The sequence below is a fragment of the Meleagris gallopavo genome, chromosome 6 (genome assembly GCF_905368555.1).
Source record: "Meleagris gallopavo chromosome 6, MGAL_WU_HG_1.1, whole genome shotgun sequence".
NCBI lineage: Eukaryota > Metazoa > Chordata > Aves > Galliformes > Phasianidae > Meleagris > Meleagris gallopavo.
In genome coordinates this window covers 12,927,660-12,948,183 of record NC_139409.1, presented here as the reverse complement: position 1 = coordinate 12,948,183, position 20,524 = coordinate 12,927,660, and the positions used below count along the sequence as shown (strand labels likewise).

Below are 20,524 nucleotides of genomic sequence, written 5' to 3'. Positions count from 1 at the left end.
CTCCTTCTTCTGCACTTTTAAGTGAAACAAAACAACCGCACCATCCCCTAGATTTAGAGATTTGGATTCTGTTCTGCCATAGGTGCACACCCCTGCCACACACACTCTTGAACATACAAGGAAAACTCATTACCAAAAAGAGGAAATTTGCATACAGTTTTGTGAACAACCATACTGCAAGCTAAAGATTGATATCACTGAAAGCAAGTAAAACTCAGACTTTTTAACTGTATTACATCAAGCACCTCACGAGCACGGAGAATTTCCCATCCCTTTGGCCATATTTGCTGACTCATACACCCAATAGGAAGTATAACCTTAAAATGTGCTTCTGATCAAGATCACTGAAGTTGTTCCACAACGCAGGCCTACTGTGTGCCAAACATACCACACGAACACATGAGGATTGTCACATAAAGGATACGAGAAGCGGTCATTCCACGTCGCTCTTTCAACATAATCCAACATAACAACAGCCTTAATTGTTGTTAGAAGTTTGTTCCATGTTTCGTCGAAGTCAACTACTCGTGGTTTCAAGGACATTGTGGGGTTTTAGTGTTAATCTGTGGAAAAATTAAATATATCAGGCAACATGGCACAATAACATCAAAAAATACATTTCATTTGAATTTTTCAAGTTAAACTTTGTACGCTGCACCACATCAGCACAGAAATACAAAGGATCCCTTTTCCCTGCCCATCCACCTCCCCAGACAAGGACTTATTTTGAACCTTACGGAAGGGAATGCTGATATTATATGAATCACCCATAACACAACGCCAATCTACTTAACAGCACCACGCCTTGTGCAGTTCAGCACTTTACAAAACTTCCCATTCAACAGCATAACATGAAGAAACTGATTTTCCTGTAAGTTTTTCATCCGTTGCCTCTACAGAAAGGCTGCCTCAGCTGCAGCAGGAAGAACCTGGAGCAGAAACACACCGAGCAGAGGATCTGGTTATTTGAAATTACTGCTGTCAGCATACAGACTGTGTTCACCTCAAGCTTTCATGAAACAATTTTGGTGTTAAATTTAAAAAGCCACAAAACCCAAAAGCTTTGACCAAGATGACAAGAAAACACTTAACATACCGCATTATGCACAGCTTGTGTAGCCTACTGCACTGTGCAGTAGGACAAGCAGTGAATTCTTTCAAATAAAACACGGCTTGAAAATACATAAGTTACATTAATATATTTATATAAAAATACTGGAAGAGATCTATGAAATAGATCTGGAAGAGCGACTGAAATAAACCTAAATGAAAAGTAAGAGAACTCAAGAAAAGATGCCCTGAGAAATACAAAAAGCAAAACCACCAAGGCCTCCTCTTCCTCTGCTTCTATTTGCCTCTGTTCCATGCACCCAGCCCAGCAGGGCACGAAGAATGACACTGCAGGCATAAAGCATGTCCAGATCCCACTCAGAAAGATGTCACCATAAGACTAGAAAGAAAGGAAGAACATTCCTATTCTATTTTATTGAGTCAGACAGGTGACCTGTCACCAGATCCCAAACATTCATAGGCAGAAGGAAAAAGAAGAGAGCCACTGACAAACCTGTAGCACCAGACACATCTATAAAGGAAAGAACCAAATGATAGATTGAAAAGCTATCTACCCATGGAAGCAGCTCACTCCCATAATCCTGCTGCCTCTTCATTTCTCAAACTGCAGGATTCACAGCTTCTCAACTTAAAGAAAAAAATACTAATAATGTCAAACACAACTTTGACACCTTACATCTCCAAAACAGCACACTGACCAGTTAATTGGGCTCCTGAGCTGCTAGAAACTCGGGCACTTCCGAAGGCTGTTTTCCTCTCCCTGCAACGCAACAGTTCCTGCTTGAAGTGTGATCAATTTATTACCCACATCTGCTTTGATTTCATAAAGAAACTGAACAGCAAACATCAAGGAAATGGTACGTGGCCTGGGCTTTAAGAGCTTCATTTCTTCAAGCAGAAGAAATAAAAATCAATAAGTGATATATAAATACTCTCAGTTCTGCTTAAACATATAAACTGTTATATTTGCAACATGGCTATTACCACTTTTGAGAACAAAAAAAGTCTTCTTCAATCCATATGTGGTAGCAGCAGCAAAAAATCAATGGGAACTGACAAAACAAATTGATGTCCACAGAAGGTTAAGGTGAAGTGTGCAAACTGTTGTGTGTGTCAAAGAAATGTGAACCTTGGTAAATATAAGCAACTGCAAAGCACTTTTCTAAGAAGGAAAAACAAGTCTTTACCCAAAACCTTTAATATTATTTGTCTGGAAAATGCAAGAATACTTTCAGGTGACCCCAAAAAGAAATTATTCCAACCTGAGGGGGAAGGAAGGCTGCAGAGAAGGCCCCATGCTATGTCACAACAAATCCATAACATCACATTTAGTATCACTAAAGCATAAAACACGTAAAGCACTGTGCACACATGCAGGCAGTCCGGGATTGAACAGTTTAAGACAGAGCTGACTGGAGCTGGGCAATCTCTTACAACTTTCAAGTTGGTGAGAATGCAAAATCGGTTTTAAAGCGTTAACAAATTCAGGGTAACTTTTTCTGCAGCACGGGGGGTGGGGGGGGTTTGTGAGCTCCACGCAGGCGGTGCACAAACGCACTGAGCACCAAACACTCGATACTGATCCACGCATTGGTGGTCAAAGCAACACAAGAGCAGAATATCTGCCCCGGGGTTTACACCGTTGGGGGGCGGGAAGCCGTACCCGTCCGATAAGCCCTGACGAGAGCAGCCGCCGCCAAAACCCACGAACGCAGCGGGACAACGGCCGGCCGGCGCCCCCTCCGCCCCTCTCTTCCAAGCGCCCCGCCGTCACGCCGCTCGCGTTTGCTGACACGAGCACACGCGCGTTTCCAGCCGCCGCATTCCTCGTCCGGACGCTGCGCCCGGGAAGCAGCGGGGCGAGGAGCGGACACCCGGCGGCACGTCCCCGCGCCCCTCTCGGCGCCTGAGCCAAAGCGAAAGCGGCCCGTGACGGCCGCCCGGCCCGCGTCCCGCCGCGCCCTCCCGCAGGACGGGGCCCGCGTCGGGACCTCCGGCGCGCGTGCGGTCCCGGCCCACCTCGGGCGGCCGCCCCCGGGATGGCGGCCCCGTGGGGCGGGGCGGGGCGCGGATCCCGCGGGCAGCACCCGGCCGGGCAGGGCCGCGGCGCCCCCACACGCAGCGCGGGGCCGGGGAGACCGCCCGCCTCCCGACCGAGCGCGGGCTCCCCGCGCTGAACGCAGAGGCGCTCCCGGCCGAGGAGCGGTGGCGGGGGTTACCTGGCGGCACGGGGCCGATCCGATCGGCGCCGCCGCCGGCTCCCTCGCTCCCTGTCGCGCGGCCGCGCTCGCTGCCCCGCTCCTCGTCCTCACAGCGCTGCCATTACCCGAGCCGCTCGCCCCTCGCGCCCCGCCCCTCTCCGGCGCCGCCACCGCGGGCGGGGGTGAGGTGAGGTGAGACGAGGCGGCGTAGCGCTCCGCCGTGCCGCCCCCGCGCCCCTTCCTTACCGCGGCACCGCGAGCCGCCCGTCACTTCCACCCCGCCCCGGACTCTCCACGCAGACCGCAGGCAGGATGGGGGCGACGGCTCAAGGCGCACAGTCGCTTTCCGACCGCGTTTCCCCGTCGGAGGAGACGAATTTGGTACGGCCCATGCTACGGCAAGCGCGGGCGGCCGCAATGCCCCGCAGCGAGGCGGTCGGGGGCCGCACGGCGCATGTCCCTTCGGGCCGCCGCGCATGCGTTTCGCCTCCATTGGCGAAGGCGCCCTTTCCGCGCATGCGCGCGGCGATCCCGTGTGGGGCGCTGGAGCCGAGCTGTACGCGGCCCGAAATGGAGTCGGGGTGGGACGAGACTGCTGAAAGCGTTGTTTTGCGATTGATTCACAAACTGTTTGGCACAGGGAAACCAACCGTGGTTCCTGAGAGCAGGATAAAGCGAGACTGCTTCTCCTCTCCAAAAGAACCGTCAGCATAGTTCCTACAGTGTCAGCTGCAAGCGCTTTTGTAACTGTATCCCTTCTGAGGGTAAAGATCGCTCTTAAGGGGTCCTTTAACAACTTCTGGGTTACAAAGAAACAAGTAGTATCTCCTTAGGCTGTTAGATACTTTTTTTTTTTTTCCTTCAGTTGCACGAGAACCATCCCATGGCGCAGAATTCTTTCCAGGAGCGCGATTTTTATTTCCTTTGCTAAAAGCATTTGAAAATACCAAATCTCGCTGTAATTGAGCTGTTTTGATTTGTTTGGGTTTTTTTTTTCCCTGAGGAAGTTCAGGAGTGTGAGGGACAGGAGGATAATAAGGAGAAAAAACAAATCAAGTGGTGTCATAAAAAAATGAAAAGACAGAAAATTCTGGGTAGCGTTAATTAATACAGTCGGTGCACCACTCAAAAGATAATATATTTATAACCCTAGGTTCTCCGTCTTTTCATTTATAGTGCTTTCTGCCAGAGGGTGATCTGTGTTTGATTTCAGCCCACATTTTGTTTGTTTGTTTAATTTGGAAATACCATACAGCTGCTCTTACCATTCAAAGGCAGTTTCCATGCCTGCATCCTCCCTCACATACTTTTAACTATTCTGTGTTTCCTCTGCCCACTTGATAGGAATAAAACCAGAAATACACAGCTGGTACAGGGAGTCTGTGCTTTGAAGAGTGATTATGCTATGTTTTTGTGTGTTTTGGAACAAGCTTTCTCACCCCTGGGATGCAGCCAAGAGGTGTGTTTCTTTATGCACATGTAAAAATCCACTGACATCAAATTCTTAAATATCTCCCTGGCTCTGGAAAGACAATGCTTGGGCAACATCTTAAAAGACAAGTGCAGTTCCTCAGCAGTGCAACAACAAGCTTAAATGTATGGTGAATAAGGAGGGATTTTGTTACAAGATGGAAAATCAAGTTCTATAGGTACATGAGAGCTAACTCTGTAGCCTATATAAAAAAAAATCATCATCTGAGTGTATTTGTGTAACTTGGTAAAACTGTGTAGGTGTCTGGTTTAGTAATAAACATTATGGTACTACAAAATGCCTCAATTCTATACATATGCAAAAGGTACCAAATCTAATTGACCTTAAATTAATTTTCATTATTTAAAAAAATAATAATAATAATATTTAAGCTCTCAATTTGCCAGTGGTCTTCATACAGGCAGCTGTTAAAAAAAAAAATAATAATAATAAAAAAGAAGTCAGAATCGGGCAAGTAGATCAACAAGTAGAGCAGCTGATACATTCCATTTGTTTATGTTCACAGGTCCAGAAGTCCAAAGTAAGCCCCTGAAAATCATGTTGTATGGATACCAAGACCTCAACACCAACACTTTTCTCTGCAAGTGCTCCTCTTCTATCACTTGGTGAGTGTAAATGCAGCTAAATGAAAAGCATCAAAACACAAAAATATTTATGTGATAAATACCTAGAATGCTTTTCAGGAAATCTATCAATTCATTGATGAATTCATCATTCATTTTCTTTCAAGCAGTGTGCTACACAGGATTGATTTGTAGTAGATGCATATGCCACCTTAACGCTATTTATACAAATGTCATGTGTTCTGTGATCACAGTGGCTATCAAGGCTTCACATCATTCTAACCAGTAGTGCAATATTTTCTGAAATTTCCCTGGTGTTTATATGTATGTGTTTTCTCTTATGTGATATGGTGTTTGTATTTGTTTCTTTTCTCTTATATAATTAATTCTTCTGGAAGGATCTGCTTCTTCTGCTTATGTTCACACTGCATCTAGCAGTGTTATTCTGGTCCAAAATTAGGAACAATAAAGCCTACAATAATAGAAACACTGTATGAAATATGCCAGAGTATGGCCTACTGCCTTACTGGAAAGCTGACAGTCCACATTCGCCACCCTTCTGTGCCATTTGCAAACATCATCCACATTACTGCCTGCTACAAATCCCATTGTAACAGTAGGACCAACTAAATGAGTTGATCCATGTTATCAGTGCGTACAACACTGTTACATTCATGTGCTTCTTCTAAATGATTTTTTTATGTTCACATCTTCCAGTTCAACCTAGGCCTGTCCCACAGAGTATAAACAAAGTATTCTAAAGATTAATAACAAAATACCACACTGTATATCCATGTAGTGTAACACAGTAACAAAATAAACACTTCTTTATACTGAAGCTCCTTTCAGATTATTTTAACATTTTTATCAAGTAGAGGATGGTTTTTGGGTGTACTTTTATGTCTAATAAGCCTGAAACTATAAGAAATTAAAACATTTTGGCCGATTATAAATCACAATACAACTTATCCTTGCAAAAGTGAGTGGATGGAGTAAATTCCTAGTCTGTTTTACTGTTCTACCTTTCTTGTACGCTGTTATTAATTACAGTGAGTATTCATGTGTGAGCAACTCACTCCTACACTGTGATTTCCTTACAAACTGCTGACAAAGGCTGGTATTCCTCAGCAGAAAGAAATCGGTAAGGGACACCCTTTATTCATAAAGGTCTGGATCATCCTGGCTTGTACATTTGTCGGTCACCCCACTCATTCTTTGTTCTTAGTTCATACCTAATTAGACTGTGAGAAATACTTCCTACAATCTTTGTAGTATTTGTTCTTTCTTATATTGCTGAGTTGCATTTTTATTTATTACAGTGTGTATTTGAAGTATTATTAATAGCATCACTGCCTCATATCGTAGTAAGAAGGTAATTCCTTCCTTCCAGCATTTATTCCAGGATGTCTGGAAACTCAGGTATGCATTGCTGCCTTTGTGATCAAAGCAAACAAGGGAAAAAGCCAAGATGCTGACTTAAAATTAAGCAGCAGGAAACTTTATTCTCAGTGATAGGACTAGATACACAGAAGCAAGAATGAACCTTTATTTCATTACAGGTATTTTTACACGAGATTGTGGCTTTGTCTTTGACGTGGTGACATAAAATATGAGCATGAATTGAAAGTATTTCTGGGGATTATAAAAAACACAGCATTAAAATACTTTTCTTGTAGCTTTCATTTTTAAGGCTATGAAGAATTCTAAGTGTGTGATTTAATCTGCTTAAAACGCTTCATTCCTTGAAAGGAAATGGGAGCTCACTGCAGTGTGTCCGCTAGATGGCAGCACTGAGTCTATAAAAATAGAAAATATTTGGACTTTTAATTTGCACATCTATAAACAAAACGTGATTTTTTATTATTTTTTTTTACATGAAATAGAAAAACAGATGGGAATTGAACTTCCTCAAACAAAATTTATTCATTTCCCACTAGTGAGTTAGTTCAACTCCCACATTCGTTCTGTCCTTTCGCAGGACCTGAGTGTGCTTGAAATAAGAAAAACACAAATGTGATTTTTTCCTTCACTACTAAAAATAGGCACCAACTTATTTTTATGCAAATGCATAGATGCACGTATGTGCAACCTTCAGTAAGTTTCCTTTTAATATATTTTTTTTTGCCACAAAATTATCAGCAGTAAAATTCTGGAACACATTATTGACAAGAAAAACAGCATAAGTAGAACTGCTATCTAAAGTTCTTTGAATTACAAAATTTAGCAATAGCTCTGAATTAAATACTTGCATTTAGGGGACTTTATATTTTTAAAGCGCTTCATATAATAAAAAACAGCCACGCGAGGGCAGTGCACACAATGGATTTAATTCAGAAACTGTTCAACTGTCTTCACATAGCAATTCATCCCTCTTCTTTTTTCTTTTTCTTTTTCTGTTTTTTCTTCTTTTTTTCTTTTTTAGCAGTCTGACTCCTTTTTATAGATATATATCACACTAAAATCATATGCAAGCAATGATTATTAATAATCACAAGGAGATACTTGTGAACAGAGTGATGTAGTAAATAAGTATGGCTTAACAGATATTATGAGTTGAAGAAATCTGCTTATTTTTGTTTGCAAGGCACGTATTTTGAGCAAATTGTCATTTATATCGAGTGGTTCTACTACGATACCAAAAATTTAAAACATAGCACATTGCTATTTCACATTTCTGTGTGAGATGTATGTAGACAGATAGAGGGAGATGAAAAGCATTCAATCTCAATGAGTGCACAATCCTTAGTGATGGTGAATTCTAGAGAATATTACTCAGCTTTGAGGTGAAGTTTAATTTAGAGAACGCTTACGGGGGGAGGTGGGAAGAAAAAGCAGGTAATATTGGTTTTCACTGACGTACAATGAATAAAAAATATCGTGTCATTTCTGAGACATCATTTTCTATATAAAAATAGAGATCATTCTATCGATTCAAGTCCGCTGATAGTTTTCTCAGTTGTTTTTCTTTTTGAGGAATTATTTAAAAACCTATCTCTCAGTTAGTTCATTACAACACATTTTCACATTTTTATGGAGACTGAAGCCTCCTGTTACATTAAAAAAAAAAAAAAAAAAAAATCCCAGTCAAACAGGATGCCAAAGAAAAGTCATAATTGAGCCATCTGGCAAAGTAGTGTTATTGAGGAGACATCACAGTTGAACCATCATTTATTAAAGAAGACAGGATGAGGTTTCTCCTCCAGGAAAAGTACAGTGCTGTAGCTATGTAGTGTACTATTGGGAGCTTAAGTGCTGAACAACTCTTGACATGAAAAAAAAATACAACAGCTCTGTCACATAAACCACTCAGCTGATAACTTGATAATCTCCTGTTATGCTGACTAAAAATCTATGTAATTATTTTTCGTTTGTATCTCTTCCTACTCTTTTCTTACCCAGACACCTCTACCATGGCTGGCAATCTCCCCTTGTTCACTTGCTTTTGCTTTTTACTTTTCATTCTTTTTTCTTGAACTTCACAGCCATATCTGATCATCTACCAGCAACAAAAAACATACTGCTCCCCCCACCAAAGACAACTAAGAGGTGTTAAAAGATCTACTCTACAGGTAGACTGTTAATTTTCACAGTGTTTCACACTTTATGTTCTTTTGAAGGGGCATGAGATCTCTATGTGTTTCTATTATATTTCGTTATCTGAATTGCTGATATTCAGCTAGTGATCACCTGTATTCGAGGTGGATCCTCAGTGTCTGTATTAATGTCACCTGTGTTATTATTGGCTCACTTTGCTTTACAGCATAAATCTTCTGCAAAGCATGATTGTGCAACAGTAAGCACTTGGTGATATGCATGTTCCTGTGGCATAGAATATTCATATTGAGCTATTTGAGCCTTTTTAATCTTTTCAGGAAGTTTTTATGCTAGTAAAATATATTTTCTATGTAGTTTTCTTATGCAACCTAGTCAGAAGATTTTCAATAATACAGTTTGCTGTATTCAAATTTTAAATAGCATTGTTTGCAAGAATACTTGAATTTATATTCAGGTTATGAGTTACAAAACCACTTTTCACCAGAGAAGTGTGAATTATGTCCATGCTGTAAGTGAGGAAATTATTATATGGCTGCCCAGGGGGGTTGTGGAGTCTCCTTCTGTGGAGATATTCAAGTCTCGCCTGGACGCCTACCTGTGCAACCTGGTGTAGGGAACCTGCTTTGGCAGGGGGGTTGGTCTCCATGATCTCTAGAGGTCCCTTCCAACCCCTACAATTCTGTGATTCTGTGATTCTATATAGAGAAAGTACATTATTCTGCAGTAGAAATTTATTTTTCTTTTAAATATATCTTGTAATAGATCTCAATTGCCACTGAGACCTTGTGCTGCAGCAATACCATCATTTATGTATCTTGACATTGCTAAGCCATCCTCTAAACATCCAATCCACCTTACATTGTTAACTAAGTGGAATTTTATTTTTCCACTAGAATCGTTTCTTTCACAAAACCAGCATGCAATAAATGAGTACATCACAATTCACAAAATATCCAGCTATTTGCCCAACTGTTAGCACTTAAAAAGTTCCCTGTATTTTTCTTCTACCTGGTACCAGTGTGCATGGAGATAACAGTGGTGGAGTCTGGACAGAGGAATTATAGATGAGAAAAACAGACACTGTGATTTTTATCAATTCCTCTTCTGAAGTTTTGAAATGTTGTGTTTCAGACAGTACATCTGTGCTTAGGAGAGTAAAGAATTGTAGCATCATTGTAAGTTATTATCTAAAATGAAATTATTACAACCCCAAGAAAATCAAAGTAATGATACTTCTAAATATATACTCCCCGAAAGTAAATTATAAAAAGAAGAAAAAAAAAAAAAAAAGAAAAGGTAAAATAAATCATTAACTTTATATTTTGTCATTACAGTATAATAGATTTCATACTCTTTACATTATAACTCTTGCCTAACATGTTGTTTTGTACAGGCCATCCTGTTGCATCCTGAGGGTATTGGTTACTTCTGGCTTACATGCTTGCAAAATAAGTTGTGAAAACAATGGCTGTGTGATTTGACTGCACTTCCCTGTGACCACAGTGGAAGTTCTGCACTTGCCCATCTATTCCTTCAGAGGCAAAGAGTACACATAGAGATCTTCAACAGCTTGAATAGTCCATTTTAGAGATCCATGGTGCAATTCATTTTTGGCAATTCATGGAACCATAGAATGGTTTGGGTTGGAAGAGACCTTAAAGATCATCTAGTTCAACCATTTACCATGTGCAGGGACACCGACAGCTAGATCAGGCTGCCCAGGATCCCATCTAACCTGGCCTTAAACATTTCCAGGGATAGGGCATCCACAGCTTCTCTGGCTGCCTGTTCCAGGGCCTCACCACCCTCATCGTGAAGCATTTCTTTCTTACACCTAGTCTCTGTCTCCCCTCTTTTATTTCAAAGCCAATTCTCCTTGTCCTACCGTGGGACTCCAGGATAACTCCCTGATAAAGAGTCCCTCCCTAATCTCTTCTAGGTTTATGTATTCACAAAGGAACTAATTTGTTACCTATGACAATTATTATAAGCATGCAATCTTTCAGACGTAGACAACAAGCATCAGATTGCACAAACATAGTTAGACAATCCTAATGGTGAGCTTCATTAGGCATTATAGGGGAATAAATTTGTTGGGAATTATTTCTGGTGTAATAAACTACCTGCTACTTATTATCTTCTTAATAAAAGTAACAGGTAGGGCATTTCAGAGATGAACTCAATAAAAGTTTTGTTTTGTTTTGTTTTAACTAAAAGCTAAATTGCACCAGTCCTTAATTTTTAGGATGTATAGGTGTGGAATGTGCTGAGAAGAGATGAATGTAATTCACGAAAATGGTATAAGATGAAAAAATTCACACGAAAAAACAACAACAACAACAAAACATCAACTTGACATCAGTCAAGAGGGCAATATCGGGAACATTACTTATAAAGCAAAATTATTAAATAAAAATATTATTTAAATTAGAATGCCTGTCTCTTTTGTCAGCCTGATCTACATAACCTTCAAATGTCTAGGATGTAGTTAAAAAGAAATCTACAAATGATATAAGCAGCATAACCCTTTTTCTGTCTTATGTCATTACACTCTCTGTACTGTTTTACAAGAAAACTACACGTCTCATAATATTATAATTGAAATGCAGCAAGTTCTTTTAGACTCTTTCTTTAAAAAAACCTATTTGGCTGATAAGTGTGAAGGTCTCATATGTGAAATCAGTTGATTTCACAAAATACGTAAATGGTGCTCAGGCTGACATCACATGCACTGGTGATGTATTTACATTCTTTGCAAAGTACGTCATGATTCTTTCACTGTCAGCCAGCTGAAGTCACTCCAATTCCTTGCTCATACATTAACCCCTCAGTCAATGTAGTTCTCTGTGCGACAGTGCAGAGGACAAACTCAAGAATTCATCCAGGCCAGAAGGAATTCTTTTTTCTTGATACAGCATTTCTAAGATTACTTCCCACACAGGGTTCTAGGTTGCTTTAGAGTGACTGAGATGGTGGGAATGTGATGCCAGAAGCAACTGGGGCTGCTTAGACTGGCAACGAGTTACAATACTTAAAAAGAAAAAAAAAAAAAAAGAGGAAAAAAAGTAACCTTTACTGAATTGCTGATATTTCCTTGAATTTGCAAGGCAGCATCAGGTCAGACATCTTCAAGAGGAAAGATGACCCAGGTAGTCATTCTGACGGTGGTGAAATGCCCGGATTTCAAATTTATGTTCAGAAGCATTTTGTTTGTATTATGGTAATAATCACGGATGTCCTGCGTTCTCTTCTTATGTACTGCTTTTGTTCTTAGCATTTGAAATTAAATTGGTTGACGTTGGGGATTGATCCCAATTAAAGCCATTTTAGAATTATTTTAGTCACAATGATTTTTGTAGCAAAGCCTGTTCTGGCCAGTTGATAAATATACTACTCCAACATAGTAAGAATGCGATGCTTCCTGACTGTTGCCTTCCTCTTCCAGCCCCCTCACTGCCGGGCAGACTAACCCTGGGCTACTGGCCTCAGTAAGCCATGTCAAGTATTTCAGAGCTGAAGCTGGTTAATCACCTTTGTATCTCAAAGACTAAATCCCTTTGGCAGCTCACTCAGTCCTCTGACCAGATGTTTCTCAGACTGGAGCTTGATTTTGCAATTTCTTATTTAGAAAAACAAAGAAAAAAAATAGCAATGAATAGTAATAAATTATTGATCATTTCAAAGCTGCTAATGACTCACTTGAAAACTAACAGAAAACGCCTTTCTCCAAATTCACAAGGGTTCTTTGGAAATTCACTGTATGCAACTCATTGCATTGGTTTATTTAACATCTTCTCAAGAAATTTCTTGTTCAACAGCTACTTTTGGCTTTTTGCTAACACTGGGAAAAGACAGAATTTCTTCCAAAGGCATCAGCACAGTTATTCACAGTCTTTTTACTCATCTGCTCATTTGATTACGTTATTATCCTCTGAGATGGATTCTAATTCACCAGGGGCTTTCGCATCTTCTTAGGAATGTCCATAAGTCACGCCTTACGGGTCAGCCACAATAGCAGAAGGCTATTAACCGTGGGGAGAACAACTATTTAAAACCCTGAGAAGACATATAAAAATATATGCAACAATGAGAAGGAAGGAAACAGAACTCAAAACAGGAAGGGGCTGTTGTTCAATATCTCAGCAAAGGAAATGGAGAATGTAAACTGAAAGCTCTCATCGGCACCAGGGACACAGAAACGAATTCTTTGCACTGCACTGTGACTTTGATTGCTGCTAAATAGCTTCTATGAGGCAAATTAACAGACTTCAGTGGTCAAAGGCAATAGCCTCCGCAGATAAATGTAATTCACTTTTCACGAAGTCAGAGATAAGAGTTATTTTTTTTTCCAACACAGGAAATCAATATTTAGTTTCTTTTCACTTTATGAACAAGGTCAAATATTTAACCTAGATGGACGCAGCACCGGCCCTGACAGACACGTCCTCCAATTCTCCAGCTGCAACGAGTCGTGGATGTAACCCTGGCTTCGCTTTCTTGCTTGGAATGCTGGCGCATAGCTACTCACAAAAAAAAAAAAAAAAAAAAAAAAAAAAAAAAAATCCATGGGTAAATATGTAACTTCAGAATACAGAGTGATTGAAGTACGGACATGTCATCGAAGCTACTCTGTAGCCTGATGTCTGACGCCGGACAGCGGCAAGTGTAACAGCAGGGTCGCGTTAGGTCCCCATTCTTCTCGGCTCCGGCACCGCCGAGGGAACAGCAGCGGTGGGTGGCAGCGCCACGTCCCGCGGGCCGCTATGGCGGCACACCGGCGGCACACCACGGCCAGCCGCCCTTATCGCCGGAGCGCGGCCGGCACCACACCCGGCTATAGCGCACCGCGCAGCCTCCGCCCAGCGGCCGACGCGACCCGCAGCCCCGCGGAATGGCGGCGCCCCGAGCGCGGCGCGAGGCCCCGCCCGCAGCAGAGGGCTCGTCCCGCCCCGCGGCCCAATCAGGGGCGCTGCCGGAGGGCGCGCGGCGGCGGTTGGCGGTCGTTGGGAGCCCCGCGGCCACTCGGCGCCTCCGCCCGTGCTCGAGCTCCGCCTCCTGCCGCGGCCCCTGGGGCTGGGAGTCGCCGCAGACGCCATTTCCTCAGCGCCCCCGCGGCGGCGCGGCTGCATCAGCGCTGACGTGAGAGCGACGCGCGGCTCCGCCCGGCCCGATCCCCCCCACCCCCTGTGACGGGGGCAGCACGTACAGGGCGGCGGGTGAGTGCGGGAGGGGGCGGGGACACGTGTGCGCGCAGCCCGACCCCCTGCGGGCCGGCGGCGGGGCAGCGCGCGGCGCGGCGCGCAGGGCGGCGGCGGCGGCGGCGCGCGGGGGCCGGACCGGGGAAAGAGGGGCGCCGCGTCGGCGGGGGCGCGCACGAGGGGGCGGTGGCGGCGCGTCCCCGCCAGCCGCCGGGAGCGCGCTCCGCGCGGAGAGGGCCGCGCCTGCCTCGCCGCTCTATACCGCAGCTCCGCCGGGCGGCCCCGGGGAAACTCCGCGCTGCCGCTGGGCTCTCGCACCCGGGACCCGTCCCGTCGGTCGGGGGTCCCGCTCCGCGCTCGCCGGTAGCGCTGGGCGGGGAACGGGCAGCCGGGCCGCGTGTCCTGTAGCATTTGAGCGATTCCACTGATGCTGGCTCGTAAATGATCTGCTGCTTCTGCGGTGCTGTGTCTGGATGCTGAGGTGACAGAGAACGTGCTTGTGCTTATGCTTGCAGCCATAGGAGAGTCACAGAACGGTTCGGGTTGTAAAAGACCACTGAAATCATCACGTGCGGCTCTCTGCCCGGCCCCGCCACGCCCAGCAGCCATGTCCCGCAGCCATGTCCCGCAGCACCACATCTCCGCGTTCACTGAACGCCTGCAGGGCTGCTGACCACATCAACTCCGTGGGCAGCCTGTGCCACTCAGTACTTCACCACTCCTTCAGGGAAGAACTTTTTCCTAATTGCCAATCTTCTCTGGTGCAACTTGAGGCCGTTCCCTTTCATCCTATTGCTGTATCTGGGAGAAGAGGAGGCTGACTGTCACTTCCTTGAGAGCAGTCGGATCTCCCCTGAGCCTCCTCTTCTCCAGACCATACAGCCCCAGTTCCCTCAGCTGCTCCTCACAAGACCTGTGCTCCAGACCCCACATAGCTTCAATGCCCCTCTTTGGGCAACACTTCAGAGCCTCGGTGTCTTTCTTGTAGTGAGGAGATTGGGGCTCTGCATTATTTGAGTGTTGTGTTAAGATCCAGGGAAGAAAAAAGAAAAAAAACATTGGTAATTAGAAGAAACTAAGTATTGCAGTGACATCAGAAACTAAACAGGAACTTCATGCAATTGGGCTCCAGTCTGCTACGCTGTTGCTCGTTGCACTCAGCTGAGTGCTGTGAGCACTCAGTGCCAGCTGCAGTCCCTGCAGAGCACAGCAGCAAACTGGGTTCCAGGCTTCAATAGTTAAAAACAGCACTGTTCTGAAATGAGAGCACTGTGAGTGTTCCTGCACTTGCTGTGGGGTCACTACTAAGTACAAAACAGTTGTATGTAAATTCACATCCTCATTTTCCAGTCACTTCCCTGTGATTAAAAACCCTTAGATAGTTGGAGCAAGATCAAAATGCATTTTCTAGGCTCATATCATTTCCTTTGTAAGCAATCTCTGATGTATGAAGTACTGTTGAAATAAAGAAGTTATTTTTCAAATGTCTCGGTATTTAATTAGAACGTCTTACATGCAAAGTTCTACTTTAGTTGGTTCGCACATTTGAATTTCACCTACAGACATTAAATACTCATTAATATTCACTGACATCAAACTAATGACAGTGTTGGTGTGGAGTAAAATGATTTTTTTGTGATCTTTATTACAGAACAATATGTCTTGATAAGATGTTCTCCTTGTCCTTTTATCTGTGGACAAAAAGTGCTAAAAGGTTCACACCTTTTGAGGTAAATGACTTCCAGTTCTCTACCTTTTCCTTTAACTCAAGTGTCAATATTGTCCCGTGGGTGGTGCTGCTTTTAGCAGCTGGAGGAGCTTTTGGTGTGTTGAGTCTGCATCTTAATCTGTGTTTACCTGCCCCTAGCTGCTGCACATTGGTCACATTTACATTGGTGACTGTAGTAAATATCACAGAATCACAGAATTGTAGGGGTTGGAAGGGACCTCTAGAGATCATGGAGACCAACCCCCCTGCCAAAGCAGGTTCCCTACACCAGGTCGCACAGGTAGGCGTCCAGGCGAGACTTGAATATCTCCAGAGAAGGAGACTCCACAACCTCCCTGGGCAGCCTGTTCCAGTGCTCCGTCACCCTCACCATGAAGAAGTTCTTACGCACATTCGTGCGAAACTTCCTGTGCTGCAGCTTATGTCCGTTTCCCCTCGTCCTGTCTCCACGTACCACTGAAAAGAGACTGGCCTCACCACTCTGCCCTCCACACCTCAGATATTTATAAAAAATTATAAAATATGTACTAATCCACATTAAAGTGTTACTACCTACTTCACAGTTGTTGTTTTTTTAGGAGTATGTGTGTGTATGGCTGGGAAGGGTTGCTGGAATATGTCTTGTTTATTAATTTTTAAAGAATCCAGCCTTATATTTAAATTTATTCCTCTGTGATGGTAAACAACGAAGGTAGACTATGTAAGAAATCAATGTATTAATACTAACTGTAGGATTAAAGCTTGTATGTGGTGCATAGCAATAAGACAAGGAGCAGTGGCCTAAATCTTGAACTTAGGAAGATCGATACTAACATGCGGAAGAACTTCTTTATGGTAAGGATGACAGAGCACTGGAACAAGCTGCCCAGAGAGGTTGTGGAGTCTCCTTCTATGGAGATTTTCTAGGCCCATCTGGACACCTACCTGTGTGACCTATTGTAGGGTACCTGCCTTAGCAGGGGGTTGGACTTAGTGATCTCTTAAGGTCCCTTCCATCCCGTGCCATTCTGTGTGATTCTGTAACATAGTTAATCATACAATGAAGAAAACCACATTATTTTAAATTAGGGTGAAACCAATTTAAAACCAATTGTTTGCTTAGTTTTACCTTAAAAGAGGAAGAAGGTTAGTATATTATACATAGGACAGACTTTACTAATTAATTTAAACATATGATGTCAAACAATTCTGATGCACCCACACAAAGTGCTTGACAGAAAATTTCTTTTACTCTGAAACTTCAGGAAAATTCTAACAGATTTATTCTTTTTCAACGCAAAGGGATTGAGTGACAGATGCATGAAATTGTAGTTTCTGAATTAAACTGGTGCTTTTTTACAGCAGTCGGTATTACTGTTGGTTTAGTAAAACGTAATCATGATCCGCTCCCACTTCAGTGTGTTCGTGGTTAAATATATATACAAGATATACAAGATGGTACAGGAAATAAAAAACCTGTGCAGCTCAAGTTACAGAAATCTGGGTGCTTATGAGAGCACGCTGACAGTGATACTGGATTGGACTGTGAAATTCAGAAGTTCCTTTGCATGGTGTTGGGGTGCATGCGGGCCCACAGGGGGTGATGTGGCTGTGTACCTTCTTGCCCTGGAGGCTGCAGTGCCTGCAGGTGACCTTTGCCTGCGGGTCTGGTAATCCCCTGTTTTGTTGAAGGTTCTTAATCTCGTAACATGTATGAATGATGTATGAACAGCCTACAATATGCCTTCCGTTACATTTCTCTTAGAAGTTTTATACCAAGCTAAATCCTTTAAAATCACTGAAGTGTTGTTATTTTGATGTTATAGGCTGAAGTTAGACCACTATACTTGAAGTGGTGAATTTCTGCAGCATTTTTACTCAAGTCCCTGTTTTCAAATATATTAGAATCAGCAGGTTTTCAAAAAGAAGTGGATTTTAGCTTATCCAGAAGTAGTATTTTGCTATGGTCTTGAACTTAATGGCTTTAAAACAACAATAGCAAAGCCTACATTAAAGACGAAAACAAATTTTCAGATTTTGCTCCACTTTGCTGAAGATTTAAGATAAGCAATTGTCTTCGTTAGGAATCAGAATAAATGTGCACATTTGAAGATGGAAAATATATTTTAATTCTTGAGTTTTTCATGTATGTCATGTTTTAATTATGTTTGCCATATCACTGACATAAGTAAACAATGACGAGCATAATTTAATGTATATAACCTTACAAAATGCAGTCTGTTCCCTGTGCTACTCTTTGTGAAATCGTAGGAATAACTTCCTGCTGGCTGTGCTGATGCTTTTTCCATATTATTAGCCACCAGTTACTGAACTGCAGCAGCTGGCAGAGTTTTGGGAGGGAGGTGCTGATAGTCAAAGTAGTAAAATAAAACATTTTTGATAATCCCCTACTGATTGCGGGACCTTAAGTTAACACTAAGAAAATAAAAGCTGGGTTTCACAAAATGAAGGCTGGCTCTTGATAGGTAAAATTCTATGAAGTGTTTTCAATGAGATGAAAGTACTTGTTTGTTTGTTTTTTTGTTGTGTGTGTGTGTGTGTGTGTGTGTGTGTGGTTTCTTGTTTGTTATTTTTTTCCCCCAGCAGTAGGGTTATATGTGGCAGATGGTTTTGGACAACAAAATACTTTGTGGCCCATATAAAGTGAATTAATTCTGACTGTATTCCTGCCTATAGGAAGAGATTGCAATGAATGTGGTGCCAGCCCACATGTGTTTTTTAATCTTCCCTGATGTGTGAGCTGTTCTAAAGCTTATGGAGGCATTCTTAGATGAGCTGGATAGAGTTTGTGTGCTTCGGTCTGTGTGAATGTTCCCAGTCTACTAAGGAGGAATGCTTCTGCTCTTTCTCTGTTGTATTGAGTGCATATCTGAAAATGGAATGATGTAATAAGATAAACATCTTGTTATGGAAAATTACAATGGAAAACTTGGTGAATATATTCTTCTCCAAGTTGCTTAATTTAATGAATTTTAGTAGGCCTTTAATTAGATTATATTAAGTTGTGTAGAATTAATCGGTGATAACTAAGAAGACAGGAATGCTGAAAGATGAAATGTTGTATTAATAATTTTACCTGAATTGATACTGGCCTAGAGTATGTAATTTCTGTTGACTGAAGTACCCCAACAAGTTTAAGTGCTGAAATTGAAGCTCTGTTGGCAAAGCAGCCTGTTAAATTTGGACAGCAGAGTACCCTGAGAGGGCTGCACATTAGAAATGTGCTTCTCTATCATTTAGCTGTACTCCTTTCTGACCTGTGTGATCACAGGTTATTGTGCAGGTAAAAGCAATGCTTTCATGTCATAAAAGGAGTTGAGTTTGTTTTGTTTGATATTATGCCATTAACTTTTAACTTATGGGACAGTTCAGGAGCCTCAGTGTTGGGCAGTTAACAGAGCCGTTTCCTGGTCTGTGCCCTGTCTCACTTTATGGAAAAAACCCCAGTAGCTACCAGTTGGTTGAAACAGTTGAAGGTTGAGTTACGCTGGGTTGCCCAGTGACTGAACCCATCTGATCTGAACTCATGAAGCTAGATTTTCTGCCTCTTAAAACCATAATTTTATCACTTTTTCCTTTCATCATCTTAATTCCTTCTCTGACACAACACGTAGTGGGGAGCACGTCCATGGGGCGTGCTGTGTGGTCTGCATGTCTACACCCTGGGTCTTGGTTCTGTTTGTAGCTTGCGCTGCTGCCATGGTGATGCTTGTGACATCACTTGTTCAATGACACACTGTCAGCACAGAGAGTGATAGTAAAGAGAGGGAGCCCGAGAGAACCTTGTTTTAAGACACACATCTCTTCCATTATGACTCAGTGTGCCAAGAAACACGAAAAAACAACTGAGAGGTAATTGTGCACTTATATGATAGATATATTTAGAAGCTTTCCCTATTGAGTTTAAACTTGTAACTTAAATTGAGGGTCAGAGAGTTATTCATTCAGCTTTGAAACTTGCCGTCCTTTTAAAAGCACAAGAAGAGTGGTTGAGGGTCTTGAGCCACGACTTATTTATGGATGGTTCAAACACAAATCCCAGACTGGGTTCAGTTTTCCAGGAGCCCTTTAGAAGGCTGTGCCAGAACATGGCCACAGGTCAGCTTGAGCTTTGTTTGCTGGGAGGTGTGAGGCGCGAGGCACTACTGCAGGTGGTGCTGGCTGCTGTGGGAGCCTTATGGCTTTCCAGAGGGCATGTTTGATAGCTCGTGGCTATCTGAATGAAGATTTTAGTATGGTTGAATTGGAAGAACTTCCATTAATCCAATAGTTTTGAGAGAGATTATGTATTTTGTGTTAATTTCTTGCTGCAAGTATAAAATAGTCTGATATTGCTCTTTTCTACCTAGATTCTTGATGTACCCTTCATACAGCAATGTTTATGTATGCATACAGCTATATTTATGTACGTATGTACTTAATTTTAGACGGATGACCATGGAAATGGTTGAATCACAACAGGATGATAACGCAGTGGATTCTATGCCAGATAGAGACGCTGTTCACAATCGCTGTCAGCCAGACAAACATGAGATTTCCTCAGTATCTCAGGTAAGTTGGAGTGTGGAGAGCTGGGAAGAGTCAGTAAACTGACATCCACAACTGTTATGGTTTTTTATTGTCTACTGCAAAAAACGCAACTTGAAGTTCTCGTGTTCTATAAGACTTGGATTAGATAGGAAAAACAGCAAATGTATACCAAAAAACAATGCCTG

The 20,524-nt window shown here is 42.7% G+C and overlaps 2 protein-coding genes across 8 annotated transcripts in view; one reads left to right on the top strand and one right to left on the bottom strand.

The window, feature by feature from the left end:
- The window catches only part of CUL2 (cullin 2), a 44,474-nt gene extending 40,776 nt beyond the window's left edge, over positions 1–3,698 (bottom strand). The window contains exons 1-2 of one of the 3 annotated variants that reach the window (XM_085227067.1): positions 3,519–3,698; positions 425–563 (exon numbers count right to left, since the gene is read on the bottom strand). In XM_085227067.1, coding sequence (XP_085083193.1) covers positions 425–543 — 119 coding nt within the window. In that variant the 5' untranslated portion in view covers positions 544–563; positions 3,519–3,698. Of the gene's footprint in view, positions 1–424; positions 564–3,290; positions 3,459–3,518 lie in introns of those variants that run through there. The other 2 variants (XM_085227066.1, XM_085227068.1) reach the window with 2 other exon arrangements.
- A 10,259-nt stretch (positions 3,699–13,957) lies between these two features.
- CREM (cAMP responsive element modulator) overlaps positions 13,958–20,524 on the top strand; it is a 29,517-nt gene continuing 22,950 nt past the window's right edge. For 3 of the 5 annotated variants that reach the window (XR_014884181.1, XM_019616336.3, XM_019616335.3), the window contains exons 1-2: positions 19,606–19,661; positions 20,237–20,360. Coding sequence is in view for 4 of the 5 variants with exons in the window: in XM_019616336.3 (XP_019471881.1) it covers positions 19,621–19,661; positions 20,237–20,360 (165 nt within the window). In the remaining variant the exon portion in view is untranslated. Of the gene's footprint in view, positions 14,099–15,731; positions 15,811–19,605; positions 19,662–20,236; positions 20,361–20,524 lie in introns of those variants that run through there. The other 2 variants (XM_085227072.1, XM_085227071.1) reach the window with 2 other exon arrangements.